The 21,056-nt window shown below is 41.5% G+C and overlaps 1 protein-coding gene across 10 annotated transcripts in view; it reads right to left on the reverse strand.

Moving 5' to 3' along the window:
• Positions 1–21,056, reverse strand: part of LOC135164638 (zinc finger homeobox protein 4) — a 188,883-nt gene that overhangs the window by 63,353 nt on the left and 104,474 nt on the right. For all 10 annotated transcript variants that reach the window (XM_064125175.1, XM_064125176.1, XM_064125177.1 and 7 more), the window contains 2 exons: positions 4,934–8,298; positions 176–2,994 (listed from right to left, as the gene is read on the reverse strand). In XM_064125175.1, coding sequence (XP_063981245.1) covers positions 176–2,994; positions 4,934–8,102 — 5,988 coding nt within the window. In that variant the 5' untranslated portion in view covers positions 8,103–8,298. The remainder of the gene's footprint in view (positions 1–175; positions 2,995–4,933; positions 8,299–21,056) is intronic.

The raw sequence follows: 21,056 nt of genomic DNA on the forward strand, positions 1-21,056 counted from the left end.
CATCCAACAAAATACTCTTCAGCGTGTGTTTCTAATATATCTCGATTAAATTCGAAATTCCAAGAATGAACTTAATACGCCAATCAAGTTCAATTATCAATGTAATGAAAAATATTAATTGTTTCGCAACGCCTGAGAGTACGGAAATAATATTAAAAAATGAAGAAAAACTTACCGCTGCTGCTTGTTGTTGCTGAAGTGCGAGATGCTGTTTGGCAAGAAGATCCGCTTGTGCCTGCATTGGAGGATATGCAGGATTTTGATTATTACTGCCATCGTAAGGAGGTGGTGGTAACATCATCGGTACCAGTGGTGGCTGAAGATTCATGGCTGCAAGAGCTGGAACATTGAGACCCAACGGCAATCCCATCATCCCCATCATCAATCCCGGATACTGTTGTAATTGCTGTTGTAGTTGACTAGCAGCCATAGCATTCAATGCCGCCTGCATTTCCGACATTTGTTGAGCCAATGTCATTTGTTGTGCATGCTGTTGCTGTTGTTGTTGAGACGATTGTGATTGTGACTGCATAGAGTGTTGTGAATTATTCGTTTGTGCAATGGGTGTAACTGATTCTGTACTGGATACCGGGGTATTACTGAGTGCTGGTGTTGTAGCCGGAGTTGTCGATGTGGCCTCCGGTGTACGACTGGCTCTTTCTTTACACTCAGTTGACTCTTCTTTATCCTTATCTCGTTTTTCCTTATCTGAGCTCAAGTCCTGAGGCTGATTGGCGGCTGGTGTTGAACTGCGCGGGGCGGTTGTTGTCGATGACGAAGTCGCCGCTGTTACTACAACACTCTTCTTCTCGTATTCACATTTAAATTGTTGGGCGTACTTTTCGAGAAATTCACGGGGCACCAAATCACGGTGCACCTCTTCGCAGTGAGCCTTCAATACCCACACACTGCTGAATTCTTTATTGCAATGTTGACATGTACTTCTTGTTAATTCAGGGATTACTTCCTCATCGCCGTGCTCCTCAGTTTCCTGATCGTCTATCTCCAGTGCCTGTTGAGCAGCCAGCGCCTGCTTCGCTTGTTGTTCCTGCTTTTGCTGCTCCTGTTGTGCCTGAAGAGCTGCCCTATCTTCTTCTTCCTTTCTCTGACGCCTCTGATGATTCTCATTGAATTGCATTACGAGATCAAAGCCAAAACTTTCGAGTAAGTGTTTATACATTTGAGAGGTCTTGTGTCTGGGTTGTGATAAGATATCTTGGGCAACTTGATTAGATGCCTGCGTTTGTTGAGCGTGCTGTTGTGGGCCCGGTGTCGTTGAAATGGGTGATGGTGTTTTGTCAGGCGTCAATGCAGCCATCTGCTGTGATGCTGCTAGTGTTTGAAATAATGCCAAAGGATTGCTGAAGATACAGTAGAGTTGTTGGTGAGTAGTCAATTGCTCCTGATTTACAAATAGTGCACTACAGCGGGGACATGGGAGCATATTGCTGTTACTACTACCGGTATTTGTGCTCCCTGGTGGACTATTTGGGCTAGATGGAGGTGGTTGTTCGATGAGGGGTCGCGCCAAGTCGAGTTGACCACTTGCAGCGAGATCTGGTAATTTACTCGCTCGTGTTTGATGGAGAACACTTCTCATATGAATGTCTAGAGTACTTCCTTGGGTGTAGGCAACTTTGCAGATATTACATTTATATGGTTTTTTGTCATGATCCTGTTGGGAATCTGGTGATTCAGTGGGACTTGCCGGTGGTATAACTGACATTAGGGTATTATTGTTCCCCTGCTCCTGCATGGCTCTCTTGTGCTTGTGCAAATGACTGACACTGTTATAATGTACCAGTAAAATATTCTTCTGTGTAAAACTCTCCTTGCATACGTCACACTTGTATGGCCTGTTAGGATCAAGATATTTCTCCATGGGATAAGTCATTTTTTCACCCTTACGATGTAACAAAGTTTTGTTGTGTCCAGTTAGGTAGCTCTGTCGCGTGAAGGCAACTTTGCAACGATGGCACTTGAATCTACGCTGAGGATCCTGATACGAGTCTTCAGCTATTGCCTGACTATTGAGATAATCCTCCAGTAATCTTTGCTCTTTGTGAAGTGGTGGTGAGTCACTGGCATCGCTCTCTTCCTCATCGCCCCTAGTTTCCTCATCAACATTTTGCTCCCCAACGACACCACTCTGTCGTCTAATTGCCTCGTCAGTGAGAGCCTGAAGAAGAGGATGAGCATTGAGTAAGCTCTGTTTGTACTGTGCCACTTCGTCCTCCTGTAAATCTGCGTGGGCAGTTTCCAAGTGTCGTTGCAGTGCCTGAACAGAGCGAAAAGATCTGCCGCAGAGTGCGCACTTTGTGGCATCGCGAATCGCGTGATATTGCGAATGTTGTTGAAGTTTTTCAAATGTTTTGAAAGCCAAACTACACTGGCCACATCGGTATTTATAGACATGTTTCTCACTGACAGCCAAGGTAGGCGTTGTTGCTGGATGTGACTCCCTGTGATGCTGTTGTAGCTCCTCCAGAGATCTGCAAATTCTACCGCATATTGTACACCTTGTAATTTCCTCCACCTCATCACTAGTTCTCTCATTATCATCTTCTAAATGTTGCTTTGTTGTACTTGGCGATGTTGGCGTTGCGGCTGGGGTAGATGTATTTCGTGGACTGTTATTCAACCAATGACTCTGATCAACAAGAAGTAATAACCTTTGTAGACCATCGGCATTCACTGAGTGAATTTGCATTACATGTTTTTCAAGTGCAGCACGCTCTTTGAACCCATCCTGACACAATGGACACAACAACTCTTGTACAGGCTCTTCTTTAACAACATCCATCTTCTCCTCGTGCTCTTGTGTATGAGCCACTTGAAGGTGCTGCTTCAATTCCTCCTTCGACGTTGGCTGATATGTACAGAATGGACATACAATTTCCTCCGTTTCGTTTTCCGGCTCGGGTTCTTGCTCTTGGTCGTTCTCTGGCTCTTGTTTCACCTCACTACCACAATCGCTCCCGTCCTCACGCCGCTCTGTAAAACAAACAGAACAATAAAAATATTTAGATGATCACGATTGAGATGGTAAAAACTATAGTTTAGTGAGAATGGAAAATAAATAAATAAATAAATAAATAAATAAATTTAAGCAATGATCACATAACGTGCATCAATTTGTGTGATTTGTGTTTTGAATAAAAAGTCTTTAGGAGCTTTATCATTCGTCATTGTGCTGTTGTTCCCAATCAATTTTTGAATTAATTCATTCCATAGTTGTGCCTTACGACACGCGACGCGTTATTTATAGGCAGTCGAGCTAAAAGTTTGAAGAACTTTGGTGTAAAAACCTGTTTTTAATGTTTCCGAGTGTTAATTTCCACGCGACGAATCGGGACACACAACGAGATGAAATAAACGGCAGTTTTCAATAAACCGCTAGGCGTGACGGAGATGAGTATACGGGGCGTCACGTTGACTGGGGGGAAAAAAAATATCTATGAACAGCCCAAGATTTCTATTCCCGATTAAAGCCCAAGCAATATGAATCGTGAAACTCAATCCATTCATACGACTCAACGAGGAATTTAATTACCCATCGGCATTCAGTTCCGGAAATATCATGGAGAAAGCCAATATAACATGCAATTGTTGAAGCGAGACAAGCTATTTTTTCCCTTCGTTACTCAGTATTACACTCTCTCCTCGTGTATTTTGGACAACCGGAAACAAAGTGGCCCAGCGACGGATACGTGACGCCTTCTCGTCCGGTTATTCATTTTTTTTTACATTTTCCCCAGTAACCGCATTTCGATAAAATTATTAGTCCCAACCAATCGATCCCACACACTTGACGAGAACCAACTGGTGAGGTATTGCCAAAGTTGCGGGGTGAAAGTTTTTTTTTTTTTTTACCACTCGTTCCCATTTCGAAAAAGCAGGGTTGCACAGTAATATTTAAAGGCGGGGTGTAAAGGGGGAGGCATGAGAAAGAGGGACGAAATGCAAAACGTAGGTTTGAGGCCGCCGCAGATGCCCACAAGTATTACCCGTCATCATCGGAATTCAAATTATAAATTCGTAATGTCGACTTGAGCCATGATTGTCTCGGTTATGTATCGAGAGACTGAATGAGATGAGGATGAAACAAGTGTTTGCATGCATTTTTTTGAGAGTACATGGAGGAAGGAGTAGCCTACAAAAACAACATAAAGACTAGGAGATCGGCTGTAGTCCAGGTATTGTCCAAAACCGCATTGGAACGTCAGTTGCGAAGGAGGCGAAATGGTTGGCGCGTGTTGCTCTCAATTCAATGGCCTTGTTTCTTTCTCCTTGTATTATGAATCGGGGGTAAAAAGTACATGGCGCTGTGGCACAATGGGATATCAACTTATATTCCAAAATAATAAAGAAAATATATACACAAGAATGAGAACATTGTGTATGCGTGGCGGAGGTGGGCACACGCCATTGCCATATGCTACGGGAGGAGAGGAATGAAATAACCGTAATTGCAGTAGGAGGTTAATTGCAGTACGAGTGTAATCGATGAGTGGATTCATGGCGCAGTGGATTCATTGTGATACAAAAAAATGAAAAAATAAAAGAAGAGAGAGAGAGAAAAAAAAATGACGAAGCCAAGAGATAGGTGTCTCTGATAAATTTTTCACGTTCTCTGCCTTTATTGTTGGGCATATAACGCGAATTACAAACGACAGTTGGGTACTTAAATTTGTGATTTGGACATTTAAGAGATAATTTTGATTAACAAAACCACGAGTTACGTCACACCACAACACCAGGAAAAAAATACAAAGAAAATTGTGAGAATACATCGACACACGCAATTACAAACAAATTCGAATAACAGTGTAACACCAAACATCAATTGTATCGTGTAAGTGGTCGTGGGGTGAATGACAATTTTTTTTTTTTTTTTTGTGATTACTGTGGGAGTGTACGAAGCGACACTCACCGTTGTTAGTGGTAGCGGCATTGGGTGTCGTTGGTGTTGTGGGACTAGCTTGTTGGGTCGATGGTGCATCGGGATCAGCGACAACTTGGAAAACATCGCCAATGTCGGTATGGGGATTGTCATTGCCTTGTATACCACTACGTCGGTGGAGCTGATGGAGTTGCTCCATTTGCAGATGCCTCACTGATCTAACGTGTTGCAACAATGGTAACCGGTGTCTTGCACTGAATCCACACAACGCGCAGTGATAAAGCTTATTCTGCGATTGTATATTGGCACTGGCCTCGAGTAGATGCCGTAAAAGTAAGGCTGCTGCCTGATGCCTGGGCGAGTCTGCATGCATGACTAGCTTATGAGCGCTGTTTATATAGTAGTCACATGCGTGACAACGCAATTGTGCACTAGTTGGGGACGCAAGGAATTTGAGCTTCCACTCATTACGTGGACCTCCCTCTTTGACATGATTAACATGTTGCAACCGTTGGAGATGCTTGTCTGTTTTGCAGTGCAGTTGGAAATTGGCTTTAAGGTTGGTCTTGTACGAACACAGTTTGCAGACAAAATTGCCAGCAACGAGAGCGAGTATTTCACCTTCACGCGTTCTCGTTCTGTCAGTGGCAAGATGATGGCCAAGTGCATCGAGAGAATCTGTACTGAAGTTATTGCACACGCAACAATGATAAAGGTGAGTAGGATCGGGATCGGCTGGCTCTGGTGGGGGTTCCATACTGTCTGGAGAGACGCCAATGTCACCAGCCAAATTACTCATTGCACTCATACTCGCCATACCACCTAATAATTCTGGTGGCAATTGGGGTGGTAACTGACCACCAGCTACCATATGAATGAGAAGGGCCTGATTGTATGCCATATCAGCTAGTGCAGCCTCGGCGTGTTGCGGTTTATCCAGACCACCGAGATGTAACAATTGTTCTAATTGCTGTTGTTGTGCAGCCGCCTGATGATGATGCTGCTGTGCCTGTTGATGGTGTGATTGCAAGGCTGAAAGTGTCTGCATATGTTTGACATTTTGCTGTAGTACCAGCATATTGTGCGTATGTTTTTCACTCGTCATGTGTATCCTGAGATTTCTCGCAACATTTGTCTCATAATTACATACATCACAACGAAATGTCGGTTTTGGTTTACCTTGAGTAACAGTCTGAGCAGCCAAATGGGGACTATGATTCTGTTGATGATGGGGACTACGCGTTGGCATAGGCGCCTCCTGTGAGGAGGAGGGATTACTTGCTGCTGCAGCAGCAGCAGCAGCAGCACCACCGCCCTGTTGCAATTCTTGCATATTATTTAAATGTTTATCACTCTGCATGTGTATACTAAGATTGCCTTTAGTTGTCGTTGAGTAGTTACAAACTTCACACCTGTACGGTTTGTAACCACAAGTGTATGTTTCACCCCTTGCTAACCTCGGATGCGGTTGACCGGCGATACAGTAGATACACGATGTCTCACTCTCCGGATGTTTTTCTTTCATGTGTATTTCAAGTGTCTCTTGGTACTTGTAGTGCCAATTGCACTTTGGACACTTTAATGTTTTACAGGAATTGCGACTGTGAATGCCAGCGAGAGGCCCACCTGGTCCAGCTAATCGACTACTTGTGAGTATTAATTCGCATTTTGGGCATTCAACGCCGCTTGGCCTGCCCTGCATGTGCTCTGGGCACACGCCGATTGTCGTGCCAGTAAGAAAATTTGGCGGTTGTTGAGTAAGAGCAGCATATGAAGATGGTGAACCCTTTGTCGATGATGGGGGTGGAGGTGATGTATAGTGCATTGCCTCTGGTGCTTTTGCCCAAGAGGCAGCACTAACTTGGCCGGTCCACTGATGCTGTGACGGTTGATGATTGAAATTCAACGAATTTGTGTGCGACGTTGGTGTTGTTGGGGTACTTGGAGATGGCCTTTGTGATTGTGCTTGTGGACTGCTTGGTATACCCGGTGTACTTGTCGGGGTACTCACTGCAGTCGGCACATCGTGATCATTAGATTCTGAGCCACGCTGTTGCGATTGGGATTGCACCGGTGAACTTTGTGGACACGATGAACTTGTCACTGACTCAAGAAAACTGACCAACGGTTGTTTACCCCTTCCAACAGTCTGAATAATAGCCGAGGTCGTCGCATGCGACAACACTTGCCTCTCATCCTCCATCAATGTCAACTGGTGCTCACCCTGAGCGTGTGCAACAAAACTCTTGGCATAACCAAAACTCAGTTTACATATAAAACACATGAGAATGGGCTTGACTGGTACCGAGGTCGAGGGAGGCGGTGGAGCTGGCGTTGGCGGTGGTGCTTTACTACCCTCCGCTGTTCTATAACTTATTACCCGATAACTGTGCATAACAGGTAAATCGGGATTATGGGGTTGGGCTGAATTTCTCTGCTGTTGTTGTGCCTGCTGTTGTTGATATGCCTGATGGGCGTATAACCTTGACACATAGTAGGCGCTTGCTATTTGTGGAAATACCAGTGAGTGTGGCACTGAAACACCACGACCATCAACGATACAACCATCTGGCAATGAATCGTCCTCACTCAATTCACTCTCACCCTCGATAATATAGGCCGATCCATCGGGATTATAAACAATTTTACCGTCAAATTTTTCAACATCACCACCTGTTGGACTTGGACTGGGACTTGGACCCTGCTGTTGCGATTGCGTTTGACCCGATGACTGCATACTCGTCGTCGTTATTGTTCCAGCACTCGCTGCAGCCGATGCTGTTGCTATTGTGTCATTTGAACTGACTGATGTTGTTGTTGTTGTATCGGCTGTTGGCGTCGGTGTGGGTATAGCATCACGATTACAAGGCTCTGCACCTGAGGGTGGTGAGGCTGTGCGCGGATGATGTGGCTGATGGAGTGCAGCCCCTGCAGCTGGAGGGGACCCGCCACTCCGGCCACCCTCCTCCTCCGGGCTCATCTCCTGCTTTTGTAGCGCGTACGCGGAATTTTGATAGCCAACGCCGTGTTGCTGGCTTGTAGGATTTTGGGTATGATGGACAGCCACCAGCTGTTGATAAAGCTGATGCTGGCCAATGGATGCGCTCGTCGGTGACGACGAGTGCTGTTGCAAATGAGATGGTGGAATTGTGCGGTGCTGAAGATGGTACTGGGGGGGATGGGGCTCACTGGAGGGCATCACCCCAAACGTGAGGCGACCGCCAGCCTCACATCACCAACTGCGCATGCGTCTGCGCTCACTTTACTTTCTTTTATTCCTCCCACCTTGCACAGCGTCCAATGTACTTCAGTTAACGCCTTCCTCCCCGTTCTATCTTCCTCTTCACCCACCGTTGATGATCTACTAGCTACCCCGTCGCAACCCCAGGTCGTACCTGCAATCACACGAGAGAAAATACATCATCAATCAGTGATTAGCATTATTGATTAACATCTATTAATACTTCAAGTACAAAGTGACTTTTATATGAATATTTCTTGACGTAAGTGGGAGAGAGAGAGAGAGAGAGAAACTGAGCTCTACTGACGCGGTGCGGTATATTTAAAAGGCCCCTTGCCAGTTAATCCGTGGCAAACAACAGTGGTTGTAGAGGTGGAAAAGATAGGGAAATATATCCAGAAATATGGCAAGCTGGGCACACACTGGAGAATATAAGCCGGGAGTTGAAAGATCCACGGAAGAGTAGAGTAGAGTACAACGGTTTGTTGCACAAAGAAATCCAATGAAGTGAGAAAGAGAGACAAACTGGTATACGCGCGCGCGTTGAGCAAATGTACAATGCATGGTTTGTGCTCAGGTTATACCTGAGCCAGCTGTGTTTGCGACCCGTCGACCCGACTTATCTATCGATTGGGTATCGATAGGTTCTCTCCTCATTCGAAACCCCTCGGTACGTTAGAATAAGAGGAAAGAGGATGGAAAGAAAAAATAGAAGAAGAGCACGTTGAAAAGCTATATGGAGTCACGACGTGCTTCGCTATGAATGCTTACACTGTATACAGAAATCTAATAAAAACCTATGTCTATTTGTACCTGGGCTGGGGAAAGATTAGAAATTTTAGCTAAATATTTTTTTCAATATTCCAATAAGACTTAATCATGCCCAGATTTACAATACTCATCGTTGCCATAAATAATTGACGTTCAAGTGAATATTTCAAACGTTTTCTCTGAACTGAGCGGTGTAAAATCGCCAGGAGCGCCTCTCGGCCATTTTATAATTGCATCCCAATTACGTGAAATCGAGCTGGGGGATCATCTCAGTTGGTGCCTGCGAGTACCTTTACGAGTGGTATCCCTGGAATCTAACGGATCCCCCTGGCAAATGTTGAACAGTAGAAGGAATAAGTAGGTGTGCGCGTATATCTCATCTTTTCTCAGTTGGTTAGCATGTATGAGTGCATTGAAGCATGCATACCACAATACAACTGCGATTACACTTATTCGTATACGCGGGGGTGGTAGAGAACCCGTCGTGACGTCCTGAGGCACTCTCATCCCGGTGAATATCTCTCACTCTGTGAGCTCTCCCCTTCCCTCTCTCGTTAAAAGCCAAGGAATATATACCGCTGGACATTATGGTACGTACGTGTACCGCATTATACACCTTTCTTCTCTCTCTCTCTCTCGCTCTCACGGATTGCCTCCCCCTTGTGTACCACCACGGGTCCCTCATAATTCCGCGATACAAACTCCATAATCCAGTCAACGTATATCCCCATGAGCATCGGTAGAGACCGACCGTATCCATTTTGTAATACGTACGTTACGGTATACCAACGGTCATTTTCCCAGATTATCGCGACCAAAAACGCCCAGCTCGATGCTGTAGTATCTCGCTCGGCCTGATAACTATCGGCTTGGTAAATTTCTATGGTAAAAGTACCCACATAACTATTCGATTTATTCAACTATGATTGAAGATGGGTATATGCAAATTGGTTGATATTATAATGCAACGGGGATTAGTTGGTCTGATGGAGTACGATGGTATGGACAATAATTGAGACAGTGGAGGAAAAAATTTGATGATACGCTCTTTGAAATTTCTAGGAAAAATATATCGCACATATATGTAGGCCGTACTTTAGATCAAATCATCTATTGCAAAATGACAATTTTTTAACCCTATAAATTACTCAATACCGAAAAGATGACATTTGTTAGGAATATATTTAAAACATCGTGACCCTGATCTATAAAATTTACTGTGGAAGTCGCCTCCTCGGGAGTTCCTTTAGATAGCGAACGGATTTCTGTTATCGAATAAAAGAGTGACCAAGTGATTCGTGATAGTTCAACCGGAACTAGTCAGAAGTTTTGTCTTCAAGAATTAACGATACATTACGGTTTTTTTTTTTTTTTGAGTATGATCGATACGGTATCGCACCGTTTATTTGGAATAAGGAATAATTAGTGTCAGTATCGAATTTACTTCAATCTTCACAGATAAAAAATGTCACTGTGAGTACACTCCACAGTTCTGTGTGTCGTGCAAACACAGCGATGATAAATGTCCGGGTTAGGTAACCTCTTTGATGAACTCCCTTTCAACACCTTTTTAAAGGTGAAAAAATATGTCGTTTTGTTATTTTCTTTCAGGGAAATGATTTCTGACACAATTTGTCTCGATTCTACCATTCGTTCGGGGTATGCTGCCGTTTACACAGTCTTCTTTCATTTTGTTCCCTTCGTTTTGTGAACCACCGTGACGTCTAATAGGAACCACGTTTCATAGGATCCTTTTATCTCTCTCTGCCTCGTTTAGTGGATGGAAGACAAGGGTGGCTTGTTTTCATTTCTGTGGTTTGGGCATTTTTTTTTTTTTTCGAAAACATCTGCCAAGTATCACCTGGCCGACTTTTCAGTTTTCAGTAATTTATGAATAGAAACGAGATAATGTTTCATTTTAAGCGGATCAGTGTGACGCAAATCTCTGATAAAAGATGAGCGAAATCCTGGTATTTGACAGTTGTAGTTTCCAGCTTTGAGAGAGATGAAGAAATTTTTAGTAAATTGGGTAGATTAATCGATTGAATCGGCTCTCGTGACGACTCAAATGATTATGAACTTTCAACTGGCGTTGATTAAGCTTCTACCGCCATCGATTTTCGTACGATGAACCCTTTCCGAAGCAAGAGGACGAGTTGAAGAAGTAACGAAGTAGAATGAAGTAGAAAAATAAACGAAAAAGTCCAGAGAAATTAACCTAGGCGGAGAGAGAGAGAGAGAGAGAAAGACAGTTTTGTCGATAATTTCGTGTCTGAAAGCCTCGGCGGAATAAGAAATTTAGATTCGTGATACTCGGACCTTTGGTGGGGGGTCCTTGGAGTCTATCCTCTTCACCTTTTTTTTTCTTTTCTACAATCGTCGTTTCGTTGTCTTTTCTGAGAGTTTGCGTGATGGACGTGAGTCTCTCACGATATTGAGAAACAATCGATTGAGAAAAAGCTCGAATCACAAATGATCGACCCCGTAGACAGAACGGGGTGGACTGCAAAAGTCAACTGCCGGTGAAAGTATATGTAGAAGAAAGGCTACAACACAGGTGGTTGATAGGTTTCTTTCAGGGTGTGCTGAATGCCGGAAATTAGCGCGGTACATAGTCCCACTGTGGAAAATAAAGAAGACGTATTGTTGAAGAATTATTTTATTTTTTTCGACAGTGACCGGAAACCAAACCAATGTGTGCGCTAAAACCGCATCGCGCTGCTTTCTCAAATTCAATTCACCACCTAGCCTTTGTTGTTTGTCGTCGTGTGCGGCTGTGCCACATGACACCATCGCCACCTCCGGTCCCCGGAAGAAAAGAAAGAATGCCAAAGTAGAGAGATCAAAGGACTTACATCAAAATTAGGAGCAATTATCGCATACGCATCTTGTTACATATCAGGAATAATATCGTGCCACCAAAAAGTAAGAGAGAGGGGCTGAGGGCTCGCGTGTTCACGCGAGTGGTGAAAGAGTCTTTCTGTTCTCGAAAGAAATAAATATTCATTGTGCGCCGAGGTAAAATTCACGGGCAACGAGCGGAAGTCTGAAAACGTCCACCTTGAATTTCGGGATTGCAGGAGCAATTATAGCAGTGGTTTTTGAGGGTATCATCGACTTGGTCCGCCTTTTTTTTAGCCCCATTTTGCAAAATTTGTTCCATGAAAGAGTTGAGAGAGAGAGAGAGAGGTGCATTGAGGAGGCCCACTGTGGAAGACAACGGTAATAATCGAAGGGGCATTAAAGGGCTGGAACAGGGAGTGAGGAGAGGGCTCTTTCGACTGCGGAGGGGGAGATTAATTTACGTTCAACATGAATCTGGACGGTGTTTAATCCGACGCTGTGGTGGGGGAGACATAGATGGCGATTATGAAGTCAAGTTGTGGAACGGGCAACCCCGCGCTGAGAAAGGCTTCTTTGTGATATCAATTAAGTGTGATTTACCTCCTCATACCCCTTTTAACTTATTCCCTATCCTTTTGACGCTAGGTGAAACCCTTCTGATTGGGACTCTCTCGCTCTTATGTGCGGCCCACTTGAAAAACACCCCCGCGCTAACCCGACTTTAACCCGCTCCCTTATAATTTCCTCCGAATGCACAACACCGTGAGAAACTCGTCCGTAACACGCACGCACGCCGAGAAACGGCCCCCAGGAGATTTTCTTGCGGCTCTCTTGCTGAATTATTAGACTTAACATCGGTCTCTATTGCTGGCTAAATCACCGAAATTTTTTTTCCAAATTATTGGTGATTATGATACTCTAATTGTACCCTAGAACAATGAAGGCGAGCGTAACAGAGAATTATCTCCTCTACGAATAAGTTTATTTAGAAAGGTCTAAGGCCATTGACATTTATTTAACATCTGAGGACAGGCATTTGTACTTGAATTTTCTTCATTTTCCTTCAAGAGAAATGTTTATCGAAATCAATTACCATTCGCATTTCCTAGAAAAATAACAAGTTCGTGTGTCATGATTGTTTTTCCATTGAACCAGAAAAGATGGCGTGTGTTTCCAATGCCCCAATCATTAAGTTGAATTATTAATACTTTCTTTAATTATTTAACAAGAGAATGCTCAAATAGCGTAACACAATTATCGATTGAAAATCCCCAGCAACATTTTTTCCCTCTCTGTAAATAACATGAAAAAGACACGAAATATTTGCGGCTAAGGATCTATCTTGATGCACTATACAATGGTGTGTAAAGGGTTTTCATTATTCACCAGTGAGTATAGGCATGGTGCGAGGCACAGGGTTTACCGCAAAGAACGTGCACAGCTCGAGTGTGTGTCCTAACCTGACATATCCGAGTTTACCAGGAGCCATCGTATTGCGAGAGAATCTACCTCTCTGGGGGTAGAGAGGGAGGATGAGGGGATGAGGCTGCCTGCGCGACAGTCGGCAAATAACGAAACACGCGATAGGCCATCACCGAATTACCAATTGACCGTCATTTTTTCATCATTCCGTGAATTTATTATCATTTCTGGATTATTCATTAGTATCGGACAATTTTCATGAATTCATAATACTAGATTAGAGTATATATTCATTACTTGATCCGCTTTTCGCTTGGTCTGGTGGATATGTCGTCAGAATTCCCGGAAATAACGATTAATGTGACATGAAAGATACTGACTGATATACATTGATAAATAATCCAAAGCGTCTTTTTCCTCATTCATCGTAGAGTGAGAGAACAAATAAAAATGTGGACTTGGACAATTACTTTGAAACTTACGACAAACATTCAGCGTATATCCATAAGGGGAGAGGTAATTCTTAAGTGGATAGTGGGTTTGCTTATGCCCAATTTAAATTCCCAATTTGTTTCATATTTTCACTTTTTTTTTCACCTCATACAATAATGTTTTTATATTTTGAATGAAAAACTCAATAACCTGTAAATCATATAATTTTTCATTCAAATGCTATTGTTACTATTACATATTTTAATAATAACTTTCTAAGCGATGTTAATTGGTTGAAAAAAAATTCAATACTCATTAGTTTTGGATGTGACACAAATTCATTCTGTTTTTAAAATCGAAAAATAGTGGGCGTTTACAAAAGGTATCGATTTAAACATTTATCTATTGAAATATTCATGAGTATAAAGCGCTCTTGAACAATGCTTGGGAAGGGGTCATTAGAGTGTCCATACGATGCCTGGTGAAGTCTATGTGGTAAATGGAATTACACTGTTACCAATGTGTACGCTTTAATACGTGTATAACGTGTATTTTATTTTTTAATGTAAGGTGGGGTATCGAGCGAGGCGTGATTCATTACGCGCTTACGTACTCGTGTTACTTTCGCAGCAAGAGCCCGCTTCACGCACTTTCCCGGCAGCTATAATACCTACATATAGAGCAAATGCTTTGAAACGCGAAGATAAAGACAGTTTAAAAATGTACGATGCCAATGCCTGGGATATTTATTCCATGCAAACGCTCTGAATTTCATCCCTCCTTTATACTCCCTTTCAGTCGTCTTTTTATTCTTTCTATATCCGACATTTAATGGCCACTGGATTTTATTTTTATTGGGGTCCATTATATTGTCACGTTTCAGTGTGTAAAGGCATTACCAACTATGGCTGGCGTTGCAGTGTCCACCGCCATGTCAGTGCGATTGGATATTAGATTAACCGATAGTTAATTAATAATTACACAGTGAGGTGTACACACACACACACACACACATTTATGGGGACTACCAACAAATCACTCTCTACTATCGTCCATCTAAAACATTGCAGCCATTTAAATTCCCTTCATCTTTCCCTAAAAACCATCTATGATCGTTAAGTAGTTTCTTTCTCCGCAATGAAACTAAACTGTTCCACTACCGTAATTTTTACAGCATGAAGAAAAAGCCTGATCGCAACAAAAAGGAAAAAACATGGTTAATTGTCATCATTTGCAGTGGAAGCAAAACCAAACAGATTATTTCATTCAAGTGGAGAGAGAAGGAAAGGAAGAGAGAGAGAGAGAGAGAGAGAGAGAGAGGGGAAAAAAAACAAAGTGCAAGAAAGCCTGGTATGAAGAATGCGAACGACTTGGACTTGTGTAGTTATTATAAACTTGTAATGCAGAAACTAATGAGTGGAACAGAGAGAAGAGGATGGACTGTGTTGCCCCCTGGGCTCTTTTCCTCCTGCAATTGTACGGGAATAAATGTACATTTTTTTTTATGCTCACTACAATTCGAACCACCAGCATTCAACTGCGGTTGGTCGTTCGGACTGAGGGTTGCTAATGACAAAATCAATGCGACATAATTAGACATGGCGGCACTACCGGTGGGCTCTACACACCGTACTGAGGGCCACCGCTGGATATTAAAGTCAGTACTGTGTATAAACCAGGTTAAAAACCAAGGAATTATCGCTGGAAAGTTGTCCCACCATTGGTAATTGGAATCTACGGAAGTTGGGCATGAGAACATTTTCATACATCGAGTTGGAAAGTTTAATATTAAGTTGATATTTTGTAAATTAAATTGTCTGCTTTTGAAATTTGTAATAATAAAATAGGTGCATATTGCAAATATCATTATTCCCTTTGTATAAATTGTACCCACTAAGCAATATTGTCAGGAGGAAATTAAAATTTTCATGCACCACGTTTCCGGAATAAAATGGCAAATTGTCAAATCGTTACACGCATGGCTATTTAAATACTCCTAGTAATGAATGAGCCCCAGCGGTAACACGCTCTAAATTTCTCCGTAAAAAGCCTCTCAACGACACCTTTACATTTTCTCCATTGGCATATAAAGGCCCTAACTCTACTCTTCTCACAACCACACACACACACAACACCCGATAACCATCATGCCCGATCGAGTAGGTTTGCTCGTGCACTCGACACTCGGGTATACACTGTATGTGTCTCATTAGCCCGTTGCTTGGTAAACACTCCGTTGGTTTAATGGCAGCACGCACCGCTTGGCCTCTCTTTCAACCCTTTAAACTTGCGCCGCACTATTCCCCACCTTCTCTCTATGCCACTTTATGTGCACACTGAGAGTGTTTATACATCGCCACGTAGCACGATATATCAAGTAATCCCGGTTGCTTCTCCCACAGTTGGTAATTCCACCGATCTAGCAACAATCGATTGTAATTGCGGGCAAGGGGAATTATTTATATATGAAATTCAAATGAAAATGATTTGTGGTACATTCACCACTTTGTATACCATTTATGATCAATTAATTGTTCGCTGGTGAGGCTGGAGTTGAGTGAGGTCGCGAGAATTGTTAGATTTCACCTTTTGCATTGGGATTTCTCTTACAGTGTTTAAGATCATAAAAGCACCTTCTGCGATGGGTTAAAACGTCTTGATTCCCGTCAACAGTTGTTACGTATTCATGACAGTCAATGATGACAATGTTGACCCGATATTATCCGCCGGGTACACCTCTCTGATTGCCATTAGTCAGCGACGATGACTTCATTATGCAAATTGATGATTTTTTTCTCATTAGCATTTCGCTTTTACTCTATCATTTATTTTTTCTCTTTTTCTCTCTCTCTGTCTCTATGAAGGATGTTTGCTGATCTAATGCCAATGACACTAGCCCAGGGGATGAATTGTACTGTTCAACAATAGTGTTTCTCCCCACCCCTCAAACCAAGCAGTATCGCCGTAATAACCAACCCCACAATTGCGCTGATGCCTAGCCTCGAATTGACTCGGAGGAAATAACAACGGAAGTCGAGATATAACGCCGGTATAATTGGAGAATGTACGTCAGCAAGATACCACACCAATCCAATGACAAGAGCATATACGCCTTGACCGAGTAACGAGGGCCAAACAAGTCAACGTTCCACATCAAGATTCATTCTTCTCAGTTCATAGCCATCATTCCCCTCAGTATTTCATTCTCTTCCTCTCCTCTTCGCCGCCTCTCGTCGTTGGGCTTCTCTTCTTTTGCAGTTGTTACGATCGACGGTTGTTAATTTGATCGTTGAAATCGCCTCGTTTAATTCAACGGGATAATAAGAGAAGAATGAAATAAAAGATATGCCCGATTGCTTCCCGCTGGGTTACGGACTTTGGACGATAATTCATTAACGATGACGCGGGAGAATATGGCATCGATCGAGGCAGATGAATACTGAATATATTTAATGTGATAAACAGTAGAGATGTGCGTGATAGGGGAAGATGTATTGAAAATTATTAAATAATTTTTGAGATTAGACAATAGCAAGGGAGAGAGAGAGAATATTTAAAATAATAAAACGAAAAACTACAACAATGACTAGAGAAGTGCTCATATATAAAAATCCTAATGGCGACGATGTTTAATACCTCTTAGATATAACGATTTTTCAGTCGTTTGGCTTCGTCTCAGTTCTTTTGTCAATCTTAATGTCATACAAGGGACTACAATCCACGCTCCGAGCTGAGCTCCCTTCCCTCCCTCTCCATCCACCATATATCCATTAAATGTCCGACATGAATCTCTCATTGTATCGTCTTCTTCAAGCTCCCCTCTTACGGATCATATATGCGGGCACATTGTCTGACAGAATTATTACTAATTGCCATTCGTCCTTCGTCTGGTCTCTTGGATAAAAGCTCATGTGTGCACAGAGCCATGATTTTTTCACAACTGTATTAGTCGGCATGGATTTAATACAGGCCACTGATGAACTACAGTATTATAAGCGTGTGTGAAGCAACCATCGCAAAATCGTTGATACGTGACCTCTGTCGGGAGCGGTATGAAAAACTTCTCCAAGCGAACAGCCACGCCTCGACATCAATCAGAGGTCTCCAATAACTAACTCGTCATTAATCAATTTGCCATTTTAAGAATTACCTTCCCGCGATTTTTATTTTCCTCTGTTATCGGTTCGTTCATTTATGTTAGGAATTTCCAACATGAGACTTTAGTAAAATGAAATTTTTTCAAGTCAATTAACTAAATATCAATTGAGTAAAGTTAATAATTCATTGGAGAATTTAAAAAATGGATTTTCCCAGAATAACATACTCATAATAATTCCACGGACGTACAAATTCGTGGACATAAGAAATGAAGTATATGTTTGTATGTCTGCAGCTTGGTTTAACCAATTTCGTGCAATAGAATAAAGGGAGGAGAAGCGAGGAAAAACAACGGAAACTCATAGATGTGTATACGGGAGACTTGAGTATGTTCAATTATTCATATTACCATTATCCGACACGCTCGTATAGTAAAGGCGACGGTGAACGTACGTGCGGATCCTCTGGCTCTCGTATACGACCGACTATTTCCCCGGGTCTTAGCCAGTGGGGAGAGTGGGGTGAACCCTGGAGAGGGGAATAATTTCAGTACCGAGGTATTATTATTAGGTGATGGTGGGAACCAAGTGGAAGAGTATAAGGATGATGATGACGATGATGGGAGTAGGAGAATCAGACCATTGGGGAGAATATAGAATAGGATGATTGGATATGAAATGTGTATCGATGGAAGACTGACGGCTATCTCTTGGCGACTCCTGGCAATATGAAATGCGGTTGGATTCTTAGCCGACGGTAAACGATCCAATGACTCACACGTTAAATGATTAATTGCCTACACATATCCTTGACGGCATATAATCATTTCATTGGTATGGAGAAGAAGAATCAAAAAATTTATTATGCACACGTTGTTTAGGTTGTCATTGATGAAAAGGGTTAATCACGATTCCTTTAAATACAGTGAACAATTAAAATTACTTAAGGACAAGTTATCATCACATAATCTTCAAAATTATTCCATGGAAAATAAATTTAATTGAGTCAATATGTCAGTGAGCACGACTATCACCTAATGAATATGTAAACTCGAAAATTTTTGTTTTTATACATGTTAGAAATGAATATTATTCCCTCGTATTTTGATCAATCCTCGTTGATACGAGAAATTAGGTTCCCAGGAAGTTGAAATTAGTTGACGGCGATGTGGACGTCTGGAATGAATGGAATTTCCGGGGACAAGGTAATCTCAAAAGGGTCCCTTTCTCAAATCTACTATCGCCCTGAGCATCTACCCACCGTGTTTTTCACACCTACACCAGCTAAAACAATATTTCAACAAATTTCTCCCTGTTTTTAATCTATCTTAACACCACCCGCGCAACCAAGATTTACTATCAATTTGATACATTGGAGTAATTAATTATCTGGGATTACAACGATGACACTGGCATGTGAGAATAAAATCAGAAAAGGAATTTTATTTAACGGTGATACTGCTAGTAAATGATGAAACTCCGGTAATTCTTGATTCTTAAACCGGTAGACATGTTTATCGTTGAGCGATGCATGTGTATGAATGTGTGATCGTTAGAGTGCAATATAATAATACCAAGACACTTTGCGCCCACACACCACGAGGAGGGAATTTCAAATCTTCTGAGTATCTTTGGAGGATCTAATACGTGGGTGGATGTGGATAAATGTTTTAGACATTCTCCAAATATCGGGTCCATTGAATTCGAAATTTCTTTGAGTCAGTGAATTGATTAGAAATTTAATTTCCATTGAGAAACTTTTGATGACTTAATGAATGTTAATCCTGACCTAGATTCTCGTCCTAATGGATTGTGTCGTGTTAATGCTCTCTTGTGACTGATAAAAAATCAATTATTAAAATAATTATTGATTGTATTCACATCAATTAATGAGTCTTTGATTCTAATCGTTACTTTATGGGATGATAAAACGTTCAAGTTGTGGAAGTGGTTTGTCCATTAAACAAGATTCTAGGAAAAAGTTGAGGTAAGTAAACCTTTTTTAAACATTGTTTTGATAAAATTAAAAACTTCACTTAACGTTTGAATGGATTGAAAATTTATTTCAGATCAAAACACTGAATGGCCTAATGAAGGTAAATACAAATTTACTTCTTCAGACTAATGGATTATTCTATAATAAAACTTTCTTCTGACGCATACCATTGAAAGCACACTAATGATTTGCTAATTATTCCCACTTCAATTAATGAAGAAGTGATTTATCCATGAGAGAAATAGCTTTTGAGGGCAAACTATTTTTAATCAAAAACTTCCAACTTCCTTAATGAATGTGATTTCAAAAAGAATTTGTCATTCGAAATAAAATTTCAATTACATAAATGATTCCTAAGAATTTTTAGTTGTAGTTAATGAATATATATGGTCTCAATCCGTGGTGTGGTAAATGAGAAATTGAAATTAATAAAAAAATGTGATTCGTCCATGAACTAAATTTTAATAATAAACTCTTAAAATAGTTTTTACGAAAAATTGCAGTATTGCAGGGACTGGAATTGTTTTTCACAATTCCGGTAAATTGAGATTTTTCCGATACTAGTATGATAATTATTATAGAAAATTTTTGGCTGTACAGGTGTGCCCACTGAATAACGAGATTTCAGGTGAACCTTACCGTAAGTACACAGGTAACGCTTTTGGCCAGGTGTGGACAAGAGTGTTCAAAGCAAGCGAAATCTCATGAAACCCGTAGCTGGTCACATTGTTGTGCATTTTCGAGTGCACAGGACCCTTCGTAATTTTCTATCAGCTTTTCCTTTCATGCTTTCAGAAACTACCACCGTAAATTTTTCCCTATTGTCACATCACTCCTGCCATGCCTCACAAAAGTAAAACTGAACAACTTTGACAGACCACCAGTTCTCTCACCATTAAAATAAGAGAGATATTTCTAAGCACCAAAATCTTCCAGGAAGTTTACGAATAGATGCTGCTTTGTTGCAATTTCTACTTTGTAGGATTCATATAGATCCTCGCTTTATTTCCCTTGGATTTTGGAATTGTTGGTTTTTCTGAATGCTCCTCGGAACGTTGGCTCTTCACATTAATCTCAATAGTGATGTGTGTGCGCGCGCCTGTCATTGTAAAAATCATCTATTTGTAAATACTTACTCACTCAACGCTCTCAATGATATTATTCTATATTGAATTATATAAAATATTTTATTAATTAAAAACTCCCGAATATTCCTCATGTCTGGTAATAATTTTAAAGAAACAATTGAACTGAAATTTTCCACTTTAAATCTACACTATAATTGATTTAATCTTTTAAAACATATTTTTATAGACACCGTCTTCTCATTACTGATTATTCTCCACATTT

Source organism: Diachasmimorpha longicaudata, chromosome 7 (genome assembly GCF_034640455.1).
Source record: "Diachasmimorpha longicaudata isolate KC_UGA_2023 chromosome 7, iyDiaLong2, whole genome shotgun sequence".
Classification (NCBI taxonomy): domain Eukaryota; kingdom Metazoa; phylum Arthropoda; class Insecta; order Hymenoptera; family Braconidae; genus Diachasmimorpha; species Diachasmimorpha longicaudata.